General features: G+C 45.8%; 1 protein-coding gene across 1 annotated transcript in view; it reads left to right on the top strand.

The window, feature by feature from the left end:
• LOC311226025 (glutaminase kidney isoform, mitochondrial-like) overlaps positions 1-27,923 on the top strand; it is a gene marked incomplete at both ends in the record, with an annotated part of 153,827 nt that overhangs the window by 95,496 nt on the left and 30,408 nt on the right. The window contains 1 exon segment of the mRNA XM_084311406.1: positions 23,203-23,334. Coding sequence (XP_084167532.1) covers positions 23,203-23,334 — 132 coding nt within the window.

Raw genomic sequence — 27,923 nt, 5'->3', positions numbered from 1 at the left:
ATTAACGATTATATGAGTATTTGAGTATTGGCTGAGCGTCCCGCTCAAGCCTATTGAGATACCCCTTATCTCCTTGTACCTACTGTACACCACCACGAACACAACTTATACACCCACACCTGACCGGGTCCCGCCTCTATGGAGGCGTAGCCTATAAGACCATGGTCATGGTCACCAAACACCCTTCCTCGCCAAAATCCTGTTCCAGTAAAAGATCCCTCAAAAGGGAACTCAGGGCCGCTTAGAGCGGGACGCTCAGCCAATACTCATATAACTAGGTTATATACATAACCTATCGTTATATTTCGTATGGCTTATCGCGTCCCGCTCAAGCCTATTGAGATATGGGTTAGAGCGGACGCGAGACCCGACAGATGTACCCCCTGAGGACCCGTAAGCCCACATCAAGGTGTGCGGGGAGCCCTGTCACCCCATCCTTCCTAACGAAGGGGGGGCGAACTCCACCTGAGTGCGAACAAGAGGGAACTAGAACCCCTTGAACACACGGCACAGGCGGAACCACGTGTGACCTAACGCACTGTGGCCCATACCCACACACTCCTGCTACCCTACCAAAGGACGGGAAGCAGGAAAGGCCACAGACCCCAGAACCGCCTGGGAGACAGAACCCCCGGTCATGTCCATGAGGTAAAACCTTACAAAGGGGCCCGGGGAGGACCATGATCCTCCACCGAAGCCCCACCCAGGAGAGCGACAGAGGCAGCCACCCCATGAGTGGAGTGCGCCCTGACGCCCCCAGGGGGATCCTGCCCAGCCAACGTGTAGCAGAGGGCAATGCCCTCGCACAACCAATGGGACAGGCGTTGTTCGATAGTGCCTCACCGGCATGAGAACCACCGTGACAGACAAAAAGCTGAACGGTCACCCCGAGGTCCTGAGTACGGCTGAGGTAATTCCCAAGCACGGACCGGACATGACAGGTGAAGGCCCGCATCTAACTCGCCACCGTGAGGAGGCGGATGAAACGCCTGAACCACAATATCCCTGGAGCGGAAGAACTCCGGATATTTACAGGCACGAAGGCAGGATTAGGCCGCAGAGTGGCACCGCAATCGGACGAAAGACAGGCACTCTGGACGTACCGAGAGAGCACAAAGCACACCCATGCGTCAGCGGAGGTGACGGCCAGCAAGAACGCGGTCTTGAACGACAGCTGTTCCAACGGCGCCTGCTCGAGCGGCTCAAACGGGGCCAAGGACAACCGACAAGGACCAATAGGTTGTTTGCAGGTGACGTCATTCGCTCTAGTGGAATGTTGTTGGGGGGCAGGAAGTGATTTGCATATAACGAAGATACTCATAGTCAGTGAGACTCTCTGATTAAAATGCCAAAGTTTTACGCGGTTTACGGCTGTACCAACCGATCGAATCGGGAAAAAAACAAGGGGTACTTTCGAGTCCCGAAAGTGGTTATACATAAAGGGGAGAAGTTTAAAAAAGTCACAGAAAAACGTCGGCAGGCGTGGATCAGAAATCTCCGGTTGAGGTCTGGAGGAGCCGAATCAGACAACGCGCGTATATGCAGTGACCACTTTGTGAAAGGTAAGGCAGTAATTTAGCTACTTACATAGCTGGATAAAACTGACAAAAATACAGACCAGGAGGCAATATTGCTGGAAACATATAGCTAACGTTACATCTGTGATATCACCCTGTGTGTTTGTGTTTCGCAGCTAGATAGCTGACGCTATCTTCCGGTGTCTTTGTTTTTAAGCAATGCTAACATTAGCTAGCTATCACGGCCAATGGTTTTCAACGATCTCTTAGGACCGAAACTACTGTTATCCCTCTTTGCTGTCATTGTTGGGTGTTTATCACTTTGCTATTTATTTTATTCAGGCTGCCCGAGTGCTGCCAACGATGTAGACTCTCCAGACTGGGCTCCTACAGTTAACCTTGGTTACCAGCAAGGTAAACCAATGACAGAGGCATCATGTCAACGTGAGGAAAGGTTGAGGTCCAGAAAAGCAGATGAGACCTGCACCGATGCAGCAGAGGCATTGCTGGACCTCGGTGAGGGCTCACAGAGCCCAGCATCGGAATACCACAAAGGTAAATTAAATATAATGCATGGAGGAGCTTTCATGTAGCCAATGTTACATTAAGTATTTTGACAACTATGTATGTCACTTGTTTACATCATATGTGTAGGAGCCATTCTTGAGTTATTTAATCTTTGAGTTTGTATCATGCAATTATTTGAATTATGAAAATGCTTATGGATTACGAAATATGAAAACGAAAACTGATAATTTGATTGACAAGTCATGATATTATTTACACTGATTATCTTATTGTAACTATTCTTATGATTTGAAACTATGTGCACTTTCCCTTTAAAGAGACCTACCTGAGCTATCCACCTGTGTAGTTTACCTTGATAAGGGGTGGTGGCTTGCGTGGGAGAGGTGGACCGGGAAGGCAAACAGTTTTTGTACCGCACGCACAGACGCACTGCACGCAACGCACGCATGTATTAGATATACGAGTTTTGTTTGTTTTGCTTATGAGAAATAAATGATTGATTCATTGTGACAGCCAAAGGATGGATCAGAATCTTTATTATGTGCGCGTAGACTAAAGCTATCCCCGGAGTGGAAGTGGCAAATACGAATTACAAAATTGTTTGTAAATAGCCACTATATTAAGTACAAAAACTCCTGCTGATATTAAAGTATTTCGCCTGAAAGAAGAGGACTTCAACAAGGACACGTTCGCTTCACCCAGGACCCAGGGAGAAAGAGGATTCCCCAACAACAACATCTACAAGATACTGCGCGGTCGTGAGTAACGTTGCATTGCGCAACACATGGGGAGGATCCTGCGGGGATAATATGAACTTGAATGACTTAATCTTGGATCCGACGTCATTGTGGAAGGGCTACCGGGAGGTGGCTCTGATTCAATTACTCTCCGCTGTGGATACACTTGTTTGACCATAGCGCACGGACTGTGTTTCATTGTGTTTCACAAAGCATAATAACAAACACCGAAGCGTCTTTGCGCACGGACTGTGTTTGATTGTGTTTCACAAAAGCATAATAATAAACACCGAAGCATCTTTACGCATGGACTGTGGATGACATTTGCGGGGATTCTGAACAGTTAAACTGTTGACATTGCATCACTGACGCTGTCACACATTATTGTGATATTTCAACTATATTAAAATAATGTCTGAAACGGAAAAGGCCCAAGAGGCTGAGAGAGAGCTGGTGAAATTGATTGGCTCTCGCAGGGCAAAGCTCGGTGTATTGACAAGGCGCAAGAATGAGTTGGATGCGCTATTCGACGGACTTGATGACGTAGACGTGGAAAAGGTGAATGAACATTTGCAAGCCTTTGATGTTTTAATGAATGAATTTGAGAAGATGCACCAATCTGTTCAAGCACTGTTATATGAAGATGAGAAAGAGGGTGATGAATACGACTGGTATAAACCAAAGGTTCAACAATTCAATTCATTTATGAATGATGTTCGAAACAGAATAAAACCTGGTTATAAAGAACAGGATCAAGTTCGACCTGAGGACAGCATCAGCAGCACATCTAAAAAGACCACTAAATCAACAACCTCAACTCTGCGTATAACACTAGAAACGGAGAGAGCTGCTCTCATTGCTAAATCAGCAGTCATGGAGGAAAAGTGGAAATTAGAGGAGGAAGAGGACAAACTGCAAAAGATGACAAAGGATCTGCATGCTAAAAAGGAACAACTTGAAATGCAGATGGCATTTGCTGAATCTGATGCTAAACTGAAAGTCCTCGATAAATACGACAAAATAAAGGAATCCCAGGCTGAGGTCAAATCATGTGGATCCCAGGCAAGGACTCCTACAGATGGCATGAATGAGTATCTTGACCAAATGCAAGCCAGGCAAGATCAACCCCCAATGACAATGGCCATTATTGATCCGGGAAGCTCACCCCCCCCGCCTGACGATGACAGACAACAGTCCCCCCAGCTAGGAGCTAGGTCAAGGATGCCACCTGACCACTCCATGGAAACGGAATACAGTCAACCCCTGTCACAGGCAGGTCCATATCTGTCGAGGCCATCACATGTTGACCATTTCCCAGTTGGTCCACTAAGGGGAGGCATTCAGCCAGGTGCAGCAACTTACCTGTCCAGGCCATCACACATTACCAATGTCCCAGTTGGTCCACTAGGGGGAGGCATTCAGCCAGGTGCAGCAACTTACCTGTCCAGGCCATCACACATGACCAATATCCCAGTTGGTCCACTAGGGGGAGGTATTCAACCAGGTGCACCATCAGGGCATGGTCACCAAAGTCACCAGAACACATTAGCTACTGTCATGGACAGGCAGAGTCAAATGACAGAACTTCTTGTGCACCAACAAAGGCTGTCATTGCTACCCGCCAGGGAAATCACAACATTTGGAGGAGACCCAATGGAATATCAGTCGTTCATAAGTGCTTTTAAACATGGTATCGAGTCCAACACGGACATCAGTAAGGACAGATTATATTATCTGGAGCAATATACCACTGGCCAACCAAGAGAGCTGGTACGCAGCTGCCAGCACATGGATCCTGCAAGAGGATATGCTGAAGCAAGGCGACTGCTGGAACTGCACTTCGGTGATAAAATAAAAATCACAAGCGCCTATATCCAGAAGGCACTGGATTGGGCTGCTATCAAACCTGAGGATGGGGCAGCACTACAGGCCTATTCACTATTTCTCCGTGTGTGCTGCAATGCTATGCAGGCCCTAGAGTACATGCATGAACTGGACAATCCATCCAACATGAGAACGGTCATTTCTAAGTTACCCTACAGGCTCAGAGATTCATGGAGATCTGTAGCATGCAGCTATTATGAACGAACCCTGCAAAGAGCAAGATTCACAAACCTGGTTGACTTTGTGGAACGGCAAGTGAGAGTTATTCTAGACCCAGTATTTGGGAATATTCAAGAGTCTACTCCAAAGGTACAAGGCCTTAAAACAAGGCTGGGTAACCCCCAGCATCAATCCAAGTCATCAGGAAGCAAAGGCAGGAGCAGTTTTGCTACATCATTGACACCAGTGGAAATGGAGAAGCAAAGGTTGGATGGCAAAGTCAGTTCAAATGCATTTTGTAAGCCATGCTTATTTTGTACTGGAGAACACGCCATGGAGTGTTGTAAGAAAATGATTCTGAAGCCTCATAAGGAGAAGATCGAATTTCTCAGGACAAAGGGAATCTGCTTTGCATGTCTAAACAGAGGACACATGAGCAAGTTGTGTAGGAATCGCCTGACTTGTCGCTCTTGTCAGCTCAAACACCCAACTCTCCTGCACATAAATAGAACAGACAACCCCAGGAAGGAAGAGAGCACCACCACAGTTACAGCTAAAGGTGAGGAAGTTTCCAGCGCCCTGGTCTCACTGCAGGCTTGCGGGCTTACTGGGGCCGGAGGAAAGGAATGTGCTCTAGCTATTCTGCCTATCCAGGTTAAGATGGCTAAAGGAAGCAAAGTAATCAGAACATATGCGTTCCTGGATCATGGAAGCTCTGCTACCTTCTGTACCGAGAGCCTGATGAAGAAGCTGGACGCCAGAGGCCAGAAAACAGAGATACTGCTCAGGACAATGGGCCAGGAACGGCCTGTGAGCAGTTACAGATTGGATGGGCTGGAAGTGAGTGATTTGGAAAGCAATAACTTCTTTGCTCTCCCTGAAGTTTACACACAGCTCGCTATACCAGTCTCACAAGAAAACATACCAACACAAGAGGGTCTAAAAGAATGGCTGAAAGACGTACCTCTGACTACTATTGAGGAGGAAGTTGGACTGTTGATTGGGATTAATGCTGTCAAAGCCATGGAGCCATGGGAAATAATTAACAGCAAAGGAAACGGGCCCTATGCAGTGAGAACCTGTCTCGGATGGGTGGTTAATGGTCCCCTGAGCGGCAGCTTGCCCATTGACAAGCAGGGTCGACCACGTACAACATCAAACCGAGTCACCATAGCAAACCTGGAAGAACTTCTCATCAAACAGTACAATCAAGACTTCCCAGAGCGAGGCTACGATGAGAAGGCCGAGCCATCTGTAGAGGACAAGAAATTCCTGGACATTGCAGCTAAGTCCATCACATTGAAGGATGGTCACTACCAACTACGATTGCCATTTCGCAAAGAGGACGTGAATCTGCCAAATAATAGAAGGATGGCAGAGCAGCGAGCCACGAACCTCATTAAGAGATTCAGGAGGGACGAGGCATACTTTGCTGATTATAAAGGGCCCATGAGTGACATCTTGGATAAGGGGCACGCCGAGCGGGTGCCAGAAGGACGGCTGCACAGAGAAGATGGAAAGGTGTGGTACATACCTCACCACGGTGTGTACCACAAGAAGAAAGCGAAAATGCGAAAAAGACTTACAAAGTGGATCAGTAACAGCCGTGCTGTTCTGTCTGCTATTCCAGACGAAGATAAAGCCAAGGAAGTGAAGGAGCTCGATCTCGACAGAGAAGAACTACCGGTGGAACGAGCTCTCGGAATCCAGTGGCATGTGGAAACCGACACCTTCTCCTTCAAGACTGCTACAAAGCAACAACCCTTAACCAGGAGAGGTATTCTGTCAGTGACAAATTCTGTTTACGACCCCATGGGATTCCTCGCCCCACTGGTTCTCCCAGCGAAGAGGATCATGCAAGATCTTTGCAAAATTAATTGTGGATGGGATGACAAGATCCCAGAGGCCCACGCTCGGTCATGGCAGAGATGGTTGGAGGATCTAGGCAAGCTGTCAAACCTCCACATCAGCCGTTGCCTTAAACCCAGTAACTTTGGAAAACCACACACTGCACAACTACATCACTACAGTGATGCCAGCGAACACGGGTATGGTACAGCTAGCTACCTGCGACTGACCAACCTCAAAGGTGACGTCCATATTGTCTTTGTCATGGGCAAAGCACGGGTAGCCCCACTGAAGCAGATGACCATACCCAGAATGGAACTGGCGGCAGCAGTGGTCGCAGTCCGCATTGATAAAATGCTGAAAGAGGAACTGGAAGTGGAACTTCTGGAATCTGTCTTTTGGACGGATAGTACGTCTGTCCTCAAGTACATCAACAACACAACCAGTCGATTCCAGACATACGTTGCAAACCGGATTTCGACCATCCGAGAACTGTCTGACCGATCACAGTGGCGCTATGTAAATACAGCAGTCAACCCTGCAGACGACGCGTCACGAGGCCTGACCATGGATTATTTTCTCAAATCCAGTCGATGGTTGAATGGCCCAGACTTCTTACAGAGGCCTGAGAAAGACTGGCCAAAGTCCCCAGAGGAGCTGCCTGCCCTCTGTGAGGACGATCCAGAAGTTAAGAAGAGCACTATCACGTTCAGTACAGCCGTGATGGATCATGACAGTGATCCCATTGCCAAGCTTATCAAGCACTTCTCATCATGGGATAAGTTAAAGAAGGCTACAGCATGGATCTTGAAGTTCAAAGAAACACTTCAGAATCTAAGCCTCAAAAGAAAGGAGCTGCAGGCTGCAACCTGCACAAAGAATCCAGACCAGAAACGACAAGACCATCTGGATGACCAGATGAACAAAACAAGAGCTCAGCTAGGAGCTCAGAGTCTCTCAATTGAAGATCTTGCGCATGCTGAGGAGACACTTGTTTGCTACGTACAGCGGCAGCATTTCCAGGATGAAATATCTGCGCTGAAGAAAGAGAATACTGTAAATAAAAGGAGCACCATTTACAGACTGGACCCAATGCTACTGAACGGCGTGCTGAGAGTTGGAGGAAGGGTCAGTAGAATGGCGATGCCAGAGGAATCCAAGCATCCAGCTATCCTTCCTAAAGCCAGCCATTTGTCTCATCTTCTACTGAGCCATATACACATGGTTGTAGGCCATTCTGGAAGAAACCACATGCTCTCAAGGCTTCGCCAGAAGTACTGGATAATGCGAGCCAACTCTGCTGCCAGGAAGATCGTCAATGACTGTGTTCTGTGTCGACGATTTAATGCCACAGTGAAAGAGCAGAAGATGGCCGACCTACCAAGGAATCGCATTTCTCCAGACTTGCCAGCATTCACGCATGTGGGAACAGATTATTTCGGGCCTATAGAGGTGAAGAGAGGGAGGAGTCTGGTAAAAAGGTACGGCGTACTCTTTACGTGCCTGGTGAGCCGTGCCGTTCATCTCGAAATGGCATACTCCTTGGATACTGACTCCTGCATATCAGCACTGCGGCGGTTCATCTGCAGAAGAGGTCAAGTTAAAGAGATGGTATCAGACAACGGAACCAATTTTGTCGGAGCTGAGCGGGAGTTGCGGGAGGCACTTTCCAACCTGGACCACAGCAAGATCCAACATGCACTGCTCGACGAGGGAATCCAGTGGACATTCAATCCACCCACTGGCTCCCACCACGGAGGCGTTTGGGAGCGACTAATACGGTCTATAAAGAAAGTGCTGTACTCAGTACTCCGCCAGCAGACCCTGGATGACGAGAGTCTCCAAACCGCCCTATGTGAAACTGAGGCCATTCTCAACGACCGTCCTATTACCACCGTCTCGGATGACTCTAACAATCTTGAGGCTCTGACCCCGAACCATCTACTGCAGTTGAAAGGAAAACCCATTCTACCACCTGGTTTGTTCACAAAGGATGATTCGTACTGCAGAAGGAGATGGCGGCAGGTCCAGTACATGGCCGACCTCTTCTGGAGGCGATGGAAAAAGGAGTACATCCCTCTGCTTCAAGAACGTCAGAAATGGAACCAAGTAAGGAAGAACCTAGCCCCAGGGGACGTGGTCCTCATTGTGGATGAGTCATCGCCAAGAAATTCCTGGCTCATGGGCAAGGTGGAAGAGACAATGCCTGACAGCAGAGGGCATGTACGCAAGGTAAAGGTCAAGACCAAGTACAATATCCTAGAAAGGCCCATCAGCAAACTATGCTTGCTGAAAGAAGCAGATTGACTGACATTGACTAGCCCCTACTGACTTCTTCACGCGCTTGTTTGTTTTTTCCTTTTCGAGGGCAATGCCCGAACCTTTGTTACACTGATGGATTATACCTTTTTTATGGATTATACCTTTTTTGTGGATTATACCTTTTTTGTGGATTATACGCTTTTTCGTGGAACATACCCCCTTTTTGGAATATTTCTATTCCTACATGAACTATATAAAGACATGTTCAGGCTCCTGTTAACATATTTGCATAGAATAATTGTCCCTTTTTAGGATAATGGACAATTAGAGGCCGGGATGTAGGAGCCATTCTTGAGTTATTTAATCTTTGAGTTTGTATCATGCAATTATTTGAATTATGAAAATGCTTATGGATTACGAAATATGAAAACGAAAACTGATAATTTGATTGACAAGTCATGATATTATTTACACTGATTATCTTATTGTAACTATTCTTATGATTTGAAACTATGTGCACTTTCCCTTTAAAGAGACCTACCTGAGCTATCCACCTGTGTAGTTTACCTTGATAAGGGGTGGTGGCTTGCATGGGAGAGGTGGACCGGGAAGGCAAACAGTTTTTGTACCGCACGCACAGACGCACTGCACGCAACGCACGCATGTATTAGATATACGAGTTTTGTTTGTTTTGCTTATGAGAAATAAATGATTGATTCATTGTGACAGCCAAAGGATGGATCAGAATCTTTATTATGTGCGCGTAGACTAAAGCTATCCCCGGAGTGGAAGTGGCAAATACGAATTACAAAATTGTTTGTAAATAGCCACTATAATATGTGTGGGAGAGAGACAGACAGAAGGGGGAGAGTGTGGGAGAGAGACAGACAGAGAGAGAGTGTGTGTGGGAGAGAGACAGACAGAAGGGGCAGAGTGTGGGAGAGAGACAGACAGACAGTGTGTGTGGGAGAGAGACAGACAGAGAGAGTGTGTGGGAGAGAGACAAACAGACAGAGAGACAGTGTGTGTGGGAGAGAGAGAGACAGAGTGTGTGTGAGAGAGACAGACAGAAAGGGGGAGAGACAGAGTGTGTGACAGAGTGTGTGTGGGAGAGAGACAGACAAGAGTAAATTAAATGTATTTTGACAACTATGTATGTCACTTGTTTACATCATAATTTAACAAATAATTACCACCACCTTTATAAAATTTGTAAATTATATAACTAAACTATCTTTTCCCCTCTTATCCCCTTTGTCAAATATATTCTATGTAGATGCAGGCTGCCAGACAGACCTGACTATGGAGGATCTTGAGAAGATGGAGGATGTTCTGAATCACTCCGTAGTGGAGCTGAGTGACCTCAGGAAAAAAGTACTGGACAGGGAATTTAGTCCAGATGCTTTTCAGAACAACGAAGAGAAGACAAAATTTTACACAGGATTGCCCAATTTCTTAGTTTTGATGCAAGTGTTTCAGCTATGTGAGCCACACATCAACTATAGCTCTTTGTCGGCGCTCTCCAAATTTAAACAGTTCATGTTGGTCTTAATTCGGTTGAGACTAAACCTTCCACTCCAAGATTTGGCCTTCAGGTTCAATGTTTCCTGTTCCACTGTTTCTCGAATTTGGCACAAGATAATTGGCATACTTCATGAAAGATTAGAGTTTATAATAGAGTGGCCAGAGCGAGAGGTGCTGCAAGCTACAATGCCAATGTCATTCAGGCAAGCATTTGGGTGTAAGGTTGCCGTAATAGTGGACTGTTTTGAAGTTTTCCTTGAAAGGCCATCTAATTTGCTGGCAAGAGCACAAACTTGGTCCAATTATAAACACCATAACACAGTTAAATTTCTCATTGGCATTGCTCCTCAAGGATATGTCACATACATCTCTCGTGCTTGGGGAGGGAGAGTGAGTGACAAGCAGATAACTGAAGAGAGTAGCCTTCTAAATAATTTGTTACCCGGAGACATTGTTCTGGCAGACCGTGGGTTTACTATCGGGGATAGTGTGGGGTTTTACTGTGCTTCATTGAAGATGCCTGCTTTCACAAAAGGGAAGAGCCAGCTATCTGCATATGAAGTTGAGCAAACAAGAAAACTCGCTAATGTGCGTATTCACGTGGAAAGGGTCATAGGATTAGTGAGAAGAAAGTACCAAATTCTGCAGAGTACCCTCCCCGTTGAACACATGGCTGTAAAAACAGGCGAGTCACTGGCGCTGATTGATAAGATTGGAGTCATTTGCTGTGCATTATCCAATCTTTCGGACTCTGTTGTCCCACTGGAGTAAGCAATATTCTATTCATCTAAAGGTCAAATAGGAAAATAAGATGCATGCCCTGCATAGTTTTGCATTGAATGATTTGAGGTAGATTTGATTATAAATAATGGGTCGATGTTTTCTCAGACCTCCACTAACGGGTGCGTAGTTCTAGCCCGGACTACAAATAGTTTAATGATAATATTGAATAATAATATTTCAAATATATGTATATGTCTCCCTCTACCTGTCTGTCATTATTATTTTATTGAAATAAAAATGTATTAATTTCATTCAATTAATCTTTGTCATTTTTAAATCAGTTCTAATTAGATTTGAATGGTTGTTTGTAGTTAAACTGTTTGAATCCGTTATTAAATTATCTTTGTCTTGAGAAAATCATATTCATTGTCTATGTAGTCACAATGAAAATACTGGGTGCTTGTAGTAGGATGTAGCTTACACCTGGAAAAAATTGTCCAACTTGGTCGCTTTCTTTCTTCACAACATGTGACCATTTCATGTAGTAGTTTTCAGAGGAAACGGCCTAGGGGAAACCGAGGCACAACATGGAAATGTAACCCCTCTTCCCAGCTCCCAAGAACCACCAGCAACAAGTGATGTGAAGCCCTTTAGAAGGTTTATTTTGATCAGGGTGGTTAACAACAAAAATATAACAACCTAGGAATAATTACACAAACAAAAGAAACAATTAATTAACCTAAACTACCTATATATTTCAGATATCAATTTGTTTTATTTGTGCCTATATAACTAAAGCTATAAGATTTTGACCTGTTGTGATATTCATGTTCTATAAACTACCATTTATTTACAATTTATTACAGGAATATGCACAGATTAAAGAAACATTTCAAACATGATTTGGTTCACTTTGTGAAGTACTGTCCCAACACTTCAGGAAGAACACAGTGTCTGAAGAACTCTTGAACTTTGGGAATGACATTGACCCAGAGTTCCGCATCAGGCAAAATCCTCTCTACAAAGATGTCATTTGTGTTCCACACTACAAAGTCACAATAGTCAGCACCCACAATGTGGAGCTGAGCCTGTACTTGGTAGTAGTACGCGTGCTTCCTGTCCAGTTTCACATCGTCCCCATCGAAGATGAGACAGAAGCCCTGGTCTCCAGCACACAGGCGTAGATTGGCCTCCTCCTGTTTGTTGTGTGGGCACTAAAAGTTCACAATGAAAATAGTCACTTCTTCTGCATAGTATCTCCTTTTCAAATGTTCAGCTTCAAGATCTGTTAATTTCTCTCATGCACCACGTGATGTTTCTATGTCTTTACAACATGTAGGAACATAAACTGTGCATTGAATTACAAAGTACTAGGTTACTCTTCTCACAAATCCCAGTTCCATTAGTCACAATGCCAATACACCTGCTCTACTGTGTTATTGAGGACGTCAAAACATGAATGGTAAATGCATATCCAAATCCATACTGAAGAAATAGCTGGTACCTTTATCTCACAAACCCCAGTTCCATGACAGGCGCATGTGACAATTCCATCTGGTGAGGCTCCCATGTATGGCCACTTCTGATTCAGCCAAAGTCCACTGTCCATGCAGGAGAAACCCTCATGGTCCACACTTTGCAGTTGTTCATACTGTCTTCTGGCTGTTGCCTCATTTTTACATCCATACCTGTAATGCATACAAGTAGCAATAGGAAGAGAGAGTTGTACAACCATAATTAGTAACTGATTTACTAAATGTGATGTAGGTCAGCATTTATAGGGACAATTGTAGTGCACTGGTTTACATCATCCTACTCCAGACCTCAAAGATTAAACATACTTCTAGCCAGCCCTAACCTATGTGTCATAATAGGTCAATTGCAGATGTCCTTGTCTTGCAATTACTTTCCCCTAATAAATACCTCGTTGCAGCTGTAGAGAGCTTGTGTGCCTCTGGGTAGCATATGGACTTGACCAAGGACTTTGACGGCTGTGAAATACTTGTGTGTAGAACCTGCTTCAGTTTAGAGGCTGTTACCCTTCCTGCTCTTTGGCGGAACCAGATTGTTGATGAGCTCTGGTTTCTGGTCTCCTCCTCTACTGCCTGTACCTGTGACTGTGTTAGCTCTTCCAGTCTGAAATCCTGGCATGCTTTCTGCAACTTTGTTGGAGGTAGCTGCAGTGTCTCTGGTGTCCTATATGCAGTTAGTAGTTTAGGTAGCTTGCTCACAGACTTTGGGACAAATTCTCTGCAATATGGTGACCTGGACATCAGTGCAGCACTTTTTGGGGAGTTTAGGTGTAAAGCCTTGAAAAACTGACTATAAGTTTCTGATCCTTGCTTCACTCTTGGACACTGGACTGTGGAACTCTCAGGTGTTTGTTTCTCTATAAGACAGATATTGCACAGCTTTAAAGTGAAACTTGGAACATATTATTGCACAGGTATTTTGCATTCAGTACTGTACACCTCTGCTCACCTGTCCCTGCAATGGCATGATCTAGTTTTTGCTTCTTAGATTTTGCAGATGAAAAGTCTATCATCGCAACTGGAGCGGCAGGAATCTGAAAGCGCGAGAGGCATAGAGAATATAAACGTTTTAAATGTACCCCTGCATACAGCTCACACTGAAACAAAAGTAAATTACGTGCATTTGATTACCTTTTTGACATGTGATGGCATTAACCACTTGCACTTTTCCATGGTGCAGGACTCAGTCTCTCTCATTTTAACACCCACTTCAATGGCGAACAGAACTGCTCCAACATGCGAGCAGGATTCTGACAATCTGTTGGTAGATTTGTAGATCTGGTATGTCATAAATGTCTAGCGATGCAACAGTACAGTAACTGTCTACCTGTATGTCATGATGAATTGAAAATGGGGGACCCTGATGTAAACAAGACGAAAGTCTGGCCACCATCAGAGTGACACCTTCATGGCATCTAGTTAGCATCATTTTACAACAGCGATATGTAGTTAAACATGCCTTGCATTATTATGATGACTTACCCAGCCATACAATCACAATGTGCTGTGACAACTTCTCCATTTCGTTTAGCCACGATCCACGTTTTTAGCGGTGTTGCACCAGACCTCTGAGAATGGTTGACCTAGTGGCAAGGTAGAAAATAGTAGCTAGCGTTTAGCGCATAGCCTGACTGACGCCAGTATCCATGTACATTAGAGTTGAAATAGCAATATAAAAGAGTGATTCTCAAGTAGATTTACTCACCCGCGCAAAAACAAGACGACAGTCATTCAATGCTGCCTTTGATCCGAGGTCATTTACCCAACCACACACCAAATAGTTATAAGCCTCCAGACTCTTGTATGCCTTCATCTGGCTAGCCGTGTAGTAGGAGGTCTGGAGGACGAGGTAATTGGTTATATCAATCGCCTCAACGCCAGGCAAATCGGTCAAGACGCGAGAAAAATCGATTTTCCTCAGCGTGTACGGATCATATCCAATATGTTTTGATATTTTCTGATGATACCTAGTGCGTGTAGGCTCATCCAACGCTTTAGCGTATTGACTTTCCATTGTTTTGAATCACTGTTCTTGACTTCCTGCCCCCCAGGTGAGTTTCGCGCGTCATCAAAATCACGTGACTGCAAACAAGCTATTGAAGACCCCAAGTCGGAGCCAAGGAGCGTTGCACCGGCTTAACGCGTTGAGCGCCAAGCAGGAAACGCTTCACAAGAGGGTGGCTGAACAAGACATCCCCTCAAATCCCTCATGATAGGAGGATATAGCTGCTGCATATACCCTCACCGTCGAAGCCGACAGTCTATCAAGGAGAGACTGGAGGTAACTAAGGACAGCATCCAGGGGGCAGGAGACTGGGTCCCGGCCCCCCGCCTTACACCACACTTGGAACATACATCATCTGCCCGCGTAAGCGCGACAGTGGAGGGAGCATGCGCATTCCGGATGGTAACACCATCAGGATCAAGAACCTGCGCCCCTCAACGTACCCGTCCCAACAACTGACCTAACAGATGTATGGGGAAGAATCCCAGGCGGCACGGCATCGGTCCCAGACCTGCCTGGCTATGTCCGGGCGTAATCCCCACCCGTCAGGATGAGGACCGCCCCGCGACAGTACACCTGTACCCACATTCTCCCTGCCGGGGATGTGGGGAGCCCTCAGACCGCGCAGATGGAGGACGCCCATAGCCAGCCGCCCGCCGCCTGGTGCAGACGGGGGGAGCGTACTCCCCCCTGTCTGTCGATACACGATACTGACGTCGTATCGTCCGTCCTGATCAACACCGTTTGAGGACCAGAAGGACCGCTTTCAACACCAACACATTGAATGTAGCGCAGACCGGGCAGCATGGTTTGCCAGCTGCCCCCTACTGTGTTGGCCCGACGCGTCACCAGCGAGGGAGGCGTCGGTGAAAAACGTGATGTGAGACAGCGCCGTAACCGTCCTAGGACGGAACCTCCCGAGCGTGTTGACAACACGCTCTGAGAGGGATGTCCATAGCCCTCCAACCGTTGACTGGGAAGAGGAGTACTCTACTTCCAGTCTACAGCAACCCCAGGCTGGTAGGTACCTGCCTGGTACGAGACCTGACGATCCACCTTGACCGCGAAGGACCAGAACGTCGTCAGGGCAGAATACACTCCGTAACCCCTGACGACGCAGAGGCCCCAGTGCGGCCTCCACGCACTTGGTGAAGATGCGGGGAGCCAGAGAAAACCGAACGGCAACCTCTGGTACTCATACGCTAACCCTGCAAAGGAAGCGTAGGTAAGCCCTAGGATGGAAGATCGGAGATGCGCATACGCATCCTACAGGTCTATGGAGTAGAACCAGACCCCCACCTGACAGTGTTCAATAGGTAGGAGACGATCCAAAAAATGCTGAACCTTCCCATGGGACAGGTCCAGCCTGGGTCTGACACCCCCCCCCTCCCGATTTCTCAGGCACCAGAGAACACCGGGAGGAGAACGCCACGACGATGGCTTGCTTCGTCCACAGAGATTGGATCTCGTTGACCAGAGCTGTCACTGCTGGTGACCCTGACAATAGGGTCTGTACCAAACCCGAAAACGGGTGGGGTTGTGTAAACACAAGTCCCCGCCTCAGTGTTCTCTCCATCCACCTCGACATATGGTACTGCCGTAGTCATATGTGATGACACTCCCAACGCACCCGCCGCCATGTGGCGCAGGTCCGCCAGGAACTGTAGATAGTTGGCCCGGTCCCACCCGCTGTGCGTAGCCAACCCTGGAACTGTGCGAGCAGAGCGTTCCGTGTCGGGACATCTGACCCTGACACCACCCATGAGGCAATCGCACCCAAGGGGGGACCCCGACAGAAATGGCCGGTTTGATACGGGGGGCTTTCTAGGTGAAAAAAGCCCCCCCACTGAACACCCCTCCTGAACATGCTGAGGAGTTGTTCTGCAGCCGGACATGCAAGGTGTAAGGACCCCATGGGTTCCTACACACCGTAGCCCTGCAGTGATATTACTACCACCCAAATCACGCGTGCCTGCGAGACCACTGCCAATCTTTCAGGAGTGGGAGGCACCAACATGATACCTGGCCTGGCGAAGGCGAGGCCGGGGAAGCCTGCACTGTGTGCCTCAAAAGGTTTCGAGCCCCCCTGCTGACAACACTTATAGTTGACAGACGTAACACCAGGCTCAACCAACACAGCTTATGGTGTGGGAGCCGCTTGACAGCACAACATTCTCACGGACAGACCCAGGCTCAGCCATCAACTGGGTGTCAGCCCCTGTCCCCATGAGAAGCGAAAAGTGGGGCCGCCCGCGCTTCAACGAAGGCACGCGGCCCGTAGCCAAAGGAAACAATCAGAGCCCACTTTTTCCGCTGGTGTTGGGGGAGGGAGTGATCGGAGAGCGGGCTGCTCGCGGCAGGACGGTGACGGCTTGTTGTTCAAGCCGAACCCATCCAACATGGCCGATCCCTCGGCCGCCAAGGCTGTCGGCCTTGTGGACACCTGTCGATTCAACGCCCAGGATACCTCCGGCGGGGGAAAACATGGCCGCCTGTCGAGGGCCTCGTCATCGCCGCTGACGAGGCCGTGCTCTCTTCTTCTGGCTTCGCGGTGTGGGGCCTAGGACAATACCGCCCGCGCTCCAGCAGAAGACCAAAATCCCCTGCGGAGAGGGGAACCCTGAGCGGTTATAGCTTGCGGCTGGGTCAAAGCTAATAACGTCAACAACCTCGCGCGATGTGTCGAAGTCGGCTGGCCCTCAAGGCCCCGCCACCAGACACCATTTTTTTAATAGAAAAAACAGCAATTCGAACACAGTTCTAATCGCTGCCAATTCCATACCGTGGCGGTACAGGCTTTAGCAGCCCACCAGCCACTCGCCAGGCCGACCCACCCATGGCGTCGGCCGGGCGGGGCACTGTTTCAATATGTCAAAAGCAAAGGACTGATGTTAACACGGAGCACCATTGGTGGTTGCAAACGGCAACCTCCACTGTGGTGTGCACCATGAAAGGGTTAAATGAATAAAAGAACTAAACCACAAAACTGTAGAATGAGCAAACCCATATACACAACGTTAAGGGGAGGCGGACCAGAACGAACTAGTCCCGCCTTCATTCAAAATATTCACAACAGCACACCAGCCCTAGCTTAGCCCATTTACCAAAAAAGGTAAACAAAGCCCCCCCTGCATACTCCCCCAATAGACACCGATTGACCTTCAGCATGAATAGTTGAGAGGAGAGAAAGCTGTAGCATAGACAGACCTTCTCATAGCAGAGTGACAGAACAAAACAGTCCCACTACACTACTACAGCCTAGCGTGAGGCGATGTGGAACCCAGATCAACAACCGCCTGCGCACAACACGCAACATGTTTACAATGTCGGCTGGACCCATAGCCCCACTACCCGACGCCAATGTGGATAGGAACTAGCCAGCTGAGCCCTAACCCGCCGTTAAGTCCCATCCTGCAGTAGTATAGCTCTACTGCTACACCGCCGAGCTCACGCATCGGCTCCCAGATGGGGACACCGTTCAACAGACCCCGCCGGAACACAAAGGTAACGTACCTGGCTAGGCTACCTAGCCACGATCTACCCTGTTGTCAACCCATTTACCCGTAAAAAGGTAAATAGGACTCAGCAAAACCCCCACATCAGCTACCGACTGACCTTCATTGAACCGGGCAAGAGGAGGGAGAAGTGACAACATCTCACGGCGGAGACATTAGAACAGCGTAGCAGTAGAGTTCAGCATGTAGCATTAGTATTAGCATGTAGCTAGCATTAGTTGTTTAACAGCACGCTTGCAGGACCGTTTGGAACCCGTTCACCGCAGTGAACGTTCACCAAACCATCCCCCCCTGGCGCCAACACACAACATGGTTGTGTAACAACAACCCAGCATTACTAACACTAATACCCGTGCCTAATGACACAGGGCTCACCGTTGTACAACCCGGCTCGATAGCCAACGTTGTACGCTGCACCTTGATCTGGCTGCCGACAGATGAGGAACATCAACATAGGCCCGTTGTGTCGCTGAAACATGCCCCGAAGATGCCAGGGGCACGCAAACCTCCGGTAAGCTTTCAACATTACGCAATTCCTCCAATCTTTTTCATACTACTAGTTACATAAGGTGCATTGCATCCAATATGATGGAACGAAAATAGAGGAAGGGTGTTTGGTGACCATGACCATGGTCTTATAGGCTACACCTCCATAGAGGCGGGACCCGGTCAGGTGTGGGTGTATAAGTTGTGTTCGTGGTGGTGTACAGTAGGTACAAGGAGATAAGGGGTATCTCAATAGGCTTGAGCGGGACGCGATAAGCCATACGAAATATAACTGGTGTTAGCTATGCTAATTGGTGATTAGCGCTTTGCTAACATTTATTTCCTATTTCTGTTTGGATGTCAAGGGGATATGGGAGCTAGCAAGCTTATTTAATGATGGCTACTTCATTACAGTACATCGATTGCCTGCCACCTACTCTGTTGTTGTCCTATTGGTGTTCTGGTCACTGTGCGTACATATGATGACACGCCCCCCCCCAACGCAAAACTCTTTGACGGAACTAAAACGTGTTCCTCTTGCATGACATTCCCAGTCTAGGTTCAGGGTTATTCATCATTCTGATTATTTAGATGCATCGACATATAGAGCAATAAGAAAACACTATCAACAGGTGCTTCCTTATAACGTGTGGTTTTCATGAATCAAAACACTCTGATCTCCGGAGGTTTCAAATAGTTCATGGGTCTTTTTAATGGATCGCGTCACAACCATTGTGAGTTCAGGAATGTGTTTGTTATGGTAACAGGACAAGAGTCAACTAGGACACTCCCTGATGGCCAAGAGAGTGAGGGTGAGAGTGAGCCAAGTGTGAACAAAGCCTCTCCCGTCTACTAGCTTAGTTATATCAGCTTTTCCTTTTTTCTGATGACTACAATTGCACCCGTATTTATGCAAGTTCTGTTATTAATTGGGTTTTAGCGCACTAAGATAAGATAAGATAATCCTTTATTGATCCCATTGGGGAAATTCAGGTGTCAAAGCAGCATGGGGGGGATACAGGGTGGGGGATGCATAGCTTCACAGTCCTATACAGTCTAGTATCTATATACAAAGTATAGATACAAATACAATATAATAATATACAAAGTACAGACACAAAATAGTCCAGTGGTGAGAGTCCAGTGATATGAGTCTCTAGTGCAAAGAAACAAGATAGTCGGTACGGTGATGTGAGTCTCTAGTTCTCAAGTCCCGAGTTGTGACAGTGACAGCTCTGGCAGCAGAACCGGCCGATCCGGCCGCCCGAGCCCTTTGTTGTAGAGCCTGATGGCTGCCGGTATAAACACACCCAACTTTACCCTACAACTGACTTGTATACCAGGCCAAGTATTGTTTAATTGCCCAGGCCAGACCTATTTTCAAATATTGATGGCAACACAAGCTGAAAATAACTGACACACTTTCAGTACTAAATGCTTTTTTAAGGTCACTGGTCATCGTGAGAGTTTGTATACAGTATTGTAGTATCAGAATCAGAATCAGAAAGGTCTTTATTTGCCAAGTAGTTTTCACATACAAGGAATTTGCTTTGGTTGTTTTTTCAGTGCGACATTAGCGGACAGACAGATAATACAATAAAGAGGTGGAGTAAGAAAGTGAAATATGAGCTAAGGTGAGCAAAATATAATATAATTATGAAATAAAATATAGGCCATCACACGTTGTCATCACTTTTTTAGCAAAGATTTACTGTTTTCCTTTCCTGTTTACCAGTAATTTTGTATGTTAAACTGTATTTGGGGTGAGGGGTAAAACTTAGTTTTCACAGGAGGATTATATGTTTTGTTATACCCTTTTGTTATGTTTTACCCTAATTTTAAGAACCACAGTGCTAACACTAAATGGCCGCATGTTGCAATTTCAGATGACCCTATCTGCAATGCTAACTAGTTTTGGCTAGGCGATTTGTGGTGAGGCGGACCTTTAAAAAAGTGAATATCAGGAAGGCAGCAGGTCCAGACGGCATCCCCGGCCGCGTCCTAAAAGTCTGTGCCGACCAACTGGCCCCAGTATTCACTGACATTTAACCTGTCCTTAGAACAGGCTGTCATCCCCACCTGCCTGAAGAAGTCCACTATTATCCCTGTACCCAAAAAATCCAAGCCTGCTTGCCTCAACGACTACCGCCCTGTAGCTCTCACCTCCATAGCCATGAAGTGCTTTGAGAAGCTAGTAAAGGGCTACATCTGCTCCTCCCTCCCCATCAACATGGACCCCCTGCAATTTGCATACCGCCCCAACAGGTCCACGGAGGACGCCATATCCCATATGCTGCACACAGCAGCATCACACCTGGACAAGAGGCAGGGGAACTGTGAGAATGCTATTCATCGACTACAGCTCGGCATTCAATACCATAGTCCCCTCCATACTCATAGCCAAGCTCAGGGACCTGGGCTTGGGCTATGACCTCTGCCAGTGGGTCTTGGACTTCCTGACTGGCAGACCCCAGGTGGTGAGAGCAGGCAACTGCACCTCCTCATCCATCACCCTCAACATAGGGGCCCCCCAGGGCTGTGTTCTGAGTCCCCTCCTCTACTCCCTGTACACACACGACTGTGTGGCTCAGCGGAGTAGCAATACAATCGTCAAATTTGCTGACGACACAGTGGTGGTGGGCCTGATCTCTGCCAACGACGAGAGGGCCTACCTGGAAGAGGTCAAGGTCCTGGCGGGATGGTGCCAGGAAAACAGCCTCTCCCTGAACGTCAGCAAAACAAAGGAGATGATTGTGGACTTCAGGAGGTCGGGGGTCAAGGACTACAGCCCCCTCAGCATCGACGGGGCACCGGTTGAGAGAGTCAACAGCTTTAAGTACCTCGGAGCCTACATATCCGAGGACTTGACATGGACCACACACATTAACAGTGTTGTGAAGAAGGCACGACAACGCCTCTACTTCCTCAGGCGCCTAAGGAAGTTCCAAGTCAGCCAGAAGATCCTTAAGAACTTCTACTCATGTACAATAGAGAGCATCTTGACCGGCAACATCACCTCCTGGTTTGGGAATAGCACTGCACAAGACCAAAGCAGACTACAAAGAGTGACACGTTCAGCCGAACGCACAATTGGAGGGGGGCTCCCCACCCTCCAGAACATTTACTACAAGCGTTGCAAGGGCAAGGCTAAGAGAATCATTAAAGACTCCAGTCTCTTTGCCTCTTTGAACTGCTGCGGTCAGGCAAGCGATACAGGAGTCTCAAGGCGAGCACAGAAAGACTCAGAAGAAGCTTCTATCCCCAGGCCATCAGGCTGCTAAACGAACAATGAATGAACACTACACAACAACAACCACCAAACGCACATAGCACACACATCCACACGCACACACTCACTTTAAACAAACGCACTGTAGCACCCACTCCACACACTTATAGCACACACCCACTTTAAACAAACACACTGTAGCACCCACTCCCCACACTTTATATTTATGGATGAAGGATTGCACTACAACTCGTACACCTTACTGTAAATTGTACCTAAAATTGTACCTCATCCCATTTCTGATTTGCACTAGATAGTACTGTACATTAGTACACTGCATAGTATTGTGTATTGTATATTATATGGTAACTCAGAACATTGTACATATGTCTATACCGAACACTGTGACCTCATTTTCTTCTTCTAAATTCATGCTATATTATGTTATTATGTTATTTGATACTATCTTGTCTAGCACAGTCTCTGGAGCGTAACAGTAAGAAGCATTTTGTATGAAAGTATTCTGTACTTCTGTATGACAACTATTAAAGAACTTGAACTTGAACTTGATTTCTCCCTTTTTAATTTTTTTTAAACAGCCTCTTCAAAATTCGAAATCCCCTGCTTTAGCAGAAAGAGAAGATGGATATTAGAACAGAGACGTAGAGGAAACAGGCCTGCAGGAACCACACATGAAGCTAGGAGCCATCTATTAATAATCCATTAAGTTTCCTATAGCCACTGGAGATTCTAGAGAGCAGCTGTGAGAGGACTAATATAAGATATTCCTTTATTGATCCCCTTGGGGACATTCAGGCGTCATAGCAGCATGGGGGGAGGGGAGGTACAGGTATGGGCATGGTAATAGTAGAAAGACATACATGTAGGCAATACAATTAGATCTGAATATGAGGAAATTAAATGCACAGTGTAAACAATATAATTGAGTATAAGAATATGATAAGTAAACCGTGTAATCAAAGGTGCGGTGGGGTCTGTATGCCCCATCAATTATATTATATGTTCAAATAAATATTAGCAATAAAGAATTAGAATCTGAATATATACTATGAGTAAAGTAAGGTAAACAGTATACACCGGTGCATTTACACATGGTGCCCTAACTGGCATGATATATGTTGCAGTCCGTGCAGGTTAGATGGTAAGAGTCAGACATGGATACTATTCAAGCATTAGTGGCCCAGTGTGGTCTTTATTTGTTTGCTGATCTTTTTGCTTGCCCCGTCTCTCAGGTGGGTTTGCCAGCCAAGTCGGGGGTGTCGGGGGGCATCCTCCTGGTGGTGCCTAACGTCATGGGCATCATGTGTTGGTCTCCTCCACTGGACAAGCTGGGCAACTCTGTCAGAGGCATCCAGTTCTGCACGGTAAGCACTGGCAGTATACCTGTAACACAGCCTGCCTATATAATAATCAATTGATACCTGCCTACTGCCTTCACTGTCTACAGCTGCCTTACACTGTAATCATAACTACCTACCTCAAACTATAATCTAACCATATACCTCTGTATGATACAATAATGCTGTATATATTTATATATTCATATTTGCTGTATTACTGTATATATATATGTATCCACATCTGTCTGAATATACCTGCATATAATCCTTTTTACATACCTGTATATACTATATCTATATCGGTATTATATCCCTACCTACTCTTACTAGTTATACCGCTGGCCAGTATGACTTACTACCATAGTGTTTTTATACCTGTATCACTGTACACGCATCTGATTATCATTATTACTCAGTAGTACTCATTTATATATACTCCAGTTGAATCACTTGTACATTGTATATTGCTATTACTATTGCACTTTACTGCTACGTTTGCACTCTGGTTAGATGACAACTTCTATTCATTGTACTGTATTCAATTTCCGAAAGAAAAGAGGCCTAGAAGCGTGGCTAACGCTAATGGCATGCATACCAGAGGCTAACTGCCTACGAAAACAGGCACAGAGGCACTGAAAGAGGATTTCACCCATCTAATGAACACAGACTAGACAAATATCAAGATGTATCCATCAGTGGACCAATTGCATGCTTTTGCAGAGGACAAGAAGCCTTCAGTCGACTCCTTCAGACATTAAGCACCCCCCAAATACTGCGGCATGGTCATGCTGGACCTACAAAAGGCCTTCGACACTGTCAATCACACCATTCTGATTGACAAGCTAAAAGCAATTGGTTTTGATAGTCTATCAGTGAGCTGGATGCAATCCTACCTGGAGGGGAGAGAGCAGATGGTGGAGGTAAACGGTACCCTACCCCCCCCCCCCCTCACAGTAAGCTGTGGTGTTCCACAAGGAAGCATACTAGGTCCGCTACTGTTCCTAATTTATGCAAATGACATGTCGTCAGCTTGTGACTGCAACTTGTTCCTGTTTGCGGACGACTCAGCCCTGCTGGTCTCTGACAAGAACAAGTTACAGGTTGAAAAAACCCTCAGCTCAGAACTAGGCAAAATCTGCATATGGCTCGCTGATAACAAACAAATCATTACACATGGGCAAAACAGAGTCCATTCTCTTCGGTTCAAATAACTCAGCAAGACCGACGGCTTCTCAGTTACAGTGGGTGACAATATTGTCACAAGGAAAGAAGATATTACCTACCTGGGTTCCATCCTAGAGGCAAATCTTTCCTGTGACAAAATGGCATCCAATGTAATAAAAAAAAGTCAACCAACGAACTCGATTCTTGTACCGGATCTCCTCACTGGTAAACAAGAATACCCTGAAGACTCAAGCAGGAGCACTCATTCAAGGGTACTACGACTATGCTTGCACCTCATGGTACCAAAGCACCTCAAAGGCGCTAAAAACAAAATTACAAACATCTCAAAACAAACTGGTCAGACTACTGCTTGACCTTACTCCTAGAACCCACCTCACCCCTGCCCACTTTGACAACCTAGGATGGCTTAGAGTAGACGACAGAGTACAGCAACTTGCAATGGGCCTGGTCTACAAGATACACTACACGACCAAGGTACCCATGTACATGACAAAATACTTCCCAAAGGTCAGTGAATACCACGATCACAACACCAGAGGGAGCTCCACAAATCATGTTAAACCCAGATTCGGCTCAAACAAGGGACTAAACACGTTTCGCAATTATGCCACATCAATGTGGAACGCCCTACCCAAAGCTGTAAAGGAATGTGAATCACTACCCACTTTCAAAAACACTCTCAAAAAACACCTAAGGGAGACTGCAACTCGAAACTGGCCCCTGTAAATGTCCGAACACAACCCCCTCCAATGTACAGTAAATTACCAAGTATGGTCTTGTCAATAATCCAATGTACAGTTTTGTTTGTACAGTGTCCCCCACCCACCCCTCCTACCCAACCCCCCCACTCCTACCCAACCCCCCCCCCCCCCCCACTCACCCAACCACCTCCAATGTACAGTCCCCCCCCACCCCCACCTACCCAATCCAATGTACAGTTTCTACGTCAAATGTATATACTCTTTTTTTTTTTTTTTTTTTTTTTTTTTGGACTCTTTTTGTATCACAAACAGTACTGTAATTGCAAATCTGGTATGTCATAAATGTATAGATGTAGCAGTACTGTCTATCTGTATGTCATGTATGTCATATATGTTACGATGAATTGAAAATGGGGGACCCTGATGTAAACAAGACGAAAGTCTTTCTCTGGTCTGCATCCCCTTAACAATTGTATGTATTGAGATGTACTGTACTGTACCCATTCTGCAATCTGTTAATAAAGTTTTCAATCAATCAATCAATCCACAGCCCAAATGGGATGATTCAATTTTTTTTTTTTTTTAAGTACCGTACTTTTCGCACTATAAGCCGCACCTGACTATAAGCCGCAGCAGCTAAATTGAATGATGTGTACATATATAAGCCGCACTGGACTATAAGCTGCAGGTGTTTTAATGTTTAATTACCATGTAATTAGCATTGGGACACAATACTGTCGGACAAATAACAAGAATTAACTCATTTACAAGTTGTATTAAGTTTAGCAAATAAGGGAACAGATGAATAACATTTCAATACAGTCAAAAAAGCAATATTTTGATTTTTACATTTTCGGGTTTGGTCACGTCGAGTCACATATAAGCCGCACCGTTATATAAGCCACAGGGTCGAAAAATGGGGGGAAAAGCCACGGCTTATAGTCCGAAAAGTATGGTATATAATTTTTATTTTTTTTTTACCAATAGTCGACTAACGGCAAATTTTGGCCTATCATAGTCGACCATCCAAATCCTTTGTCGGGGACAGCCCTAATGTGTACATTACACATTTGCACAGACAACATCCAGTACATGACTCATTTGAATATGCAGAAGGTACTGTAAATGTGTTTGTGATTTGTTTGTGTGGGACACACGTGCTAACATGACACACGTGTATACGCTACAGTATTTACCACCACGCATGCAGACAGGAATGCCCAAATATAGCACAGCACATACCACACCACCCTGTGTAAACCTTTCCCCCTATGCTATGCTGTTATACACTTATCTCTCTCTCTCACCGACTCTCTCTCTCTCTCCCGGATGGATTTCCATGGCCTTGAAAGGCTTGTTATCAGAGCTGTGATATAATACATTTTAGTCAGTGGTCGACTGATATTAGTTTTTCAATGCCCCGATGTCGATATTCCGAGAGTATTTAATGCAGATGTTTTTAGTTTTTTTGCATCTGATTGCAACAATTTTATAGTGATAAACAAATGAGACACAACATTTGTGAACTTAAGTGAACATTTATTTAAAGGAACACGCCAACATTTTGGGAAATTAGCTTACAGTCTTCTCCAGAGAGAGACAAGAAGATGGATACCAGTTTTCTGTCTTATCTGGCTGCACGTTAGCCTAGCTTAGCACAATGAATGGAAGTGGACATGTACGGGTAGCCTACGCATTGTCCAACTAACACCGCTCCCCAAGGCTACCCGTACATGTCCGGTATCGGCCTATCACTAATATTAGTATGTGAACAAGCATGTGTTGTGGCCTCAGTCCTTCATATCAGTGATCATGTGATTCTATCTTCACTCTTCCTTGAAGCGTACTATAACCTGAGACCATTCAATCACGACATATAAACAAGTCTGGCATCAGATCAGCAGGGTCATTGATGCCAGGAGCTTGGGCACTAGGCGCTGTTGGCCCACTAATAAAGCAGCTAGTACCATGAAGAAGCTTGGGCAATGTTCTCTTGGAGTGTTTAACCCTGCTGTCCTCATCATAAATCTATCAATACAGGCCGTAATATAGTATTGATGAATTGAAAATGGGGGACCCTGATGTAAACGAGATGTAAGTCTTTCTCTGGTCTGCATCCCCTTAACAATTGTTTGTATTGAGCCGTGCTGTATTGTACCCATTCTGCAATCTGTTAATAAAGTGTTTCTTTTTCAAATGTAGCCAAGATTAAAGACCCCAACCCTATCAAAACAGCAGTCAAAGTGTATATTTTCAGCACTACGTTTGTTTACCAATGATTTTAAGTGTTATTAGCAAAATATGAGTTTCTCTGAATAATGTGAATTATTTCGGAATTGCATCAGAAAAAGGCGAGTCACGTGCGGAAATGACTAAATACAGATACCACTGCCATTGAAAAGAGGAGATTTGGCCCTATCCATAGATGTATGACTTGGCCATAATAAAGTAATTTATAGGCCTGATGTTCTATAGTATATGCAAATTGCATTATATTTCAAATTGCATGTGTCTGGATGGCAAAATTCAGTACTGTATTTACAAAAAATCATCTCCCCTTTATTCATTTGCTTAGATCTTTTCTATACTTCATCTCAAGAAGGTGCTGAAATTCCTACGAGCTCAATGTTAGCATGGTGTTATTCACCTTCAATGATAAAAATATATATATATATATTATATTCTCCTTTTGATCTCCTTTCATTACAATTTACTCAAGCATAGTTT

This window comes from Notolepis coatsorum (genome assembly GCF_963971535.1).
Source record: "Notolepis coatsorum genome assembly, chromosome: 3".
Lineage (NCBI taxonomy): Eukaryota > Metazoa > Chordata > Actinopteri > Aulopiformes > Paralepididae > Notolepis > Notolepis coatsorum.
This window is presented reverse-complemented; position numbering and strand designations above follow the sequence as displayed.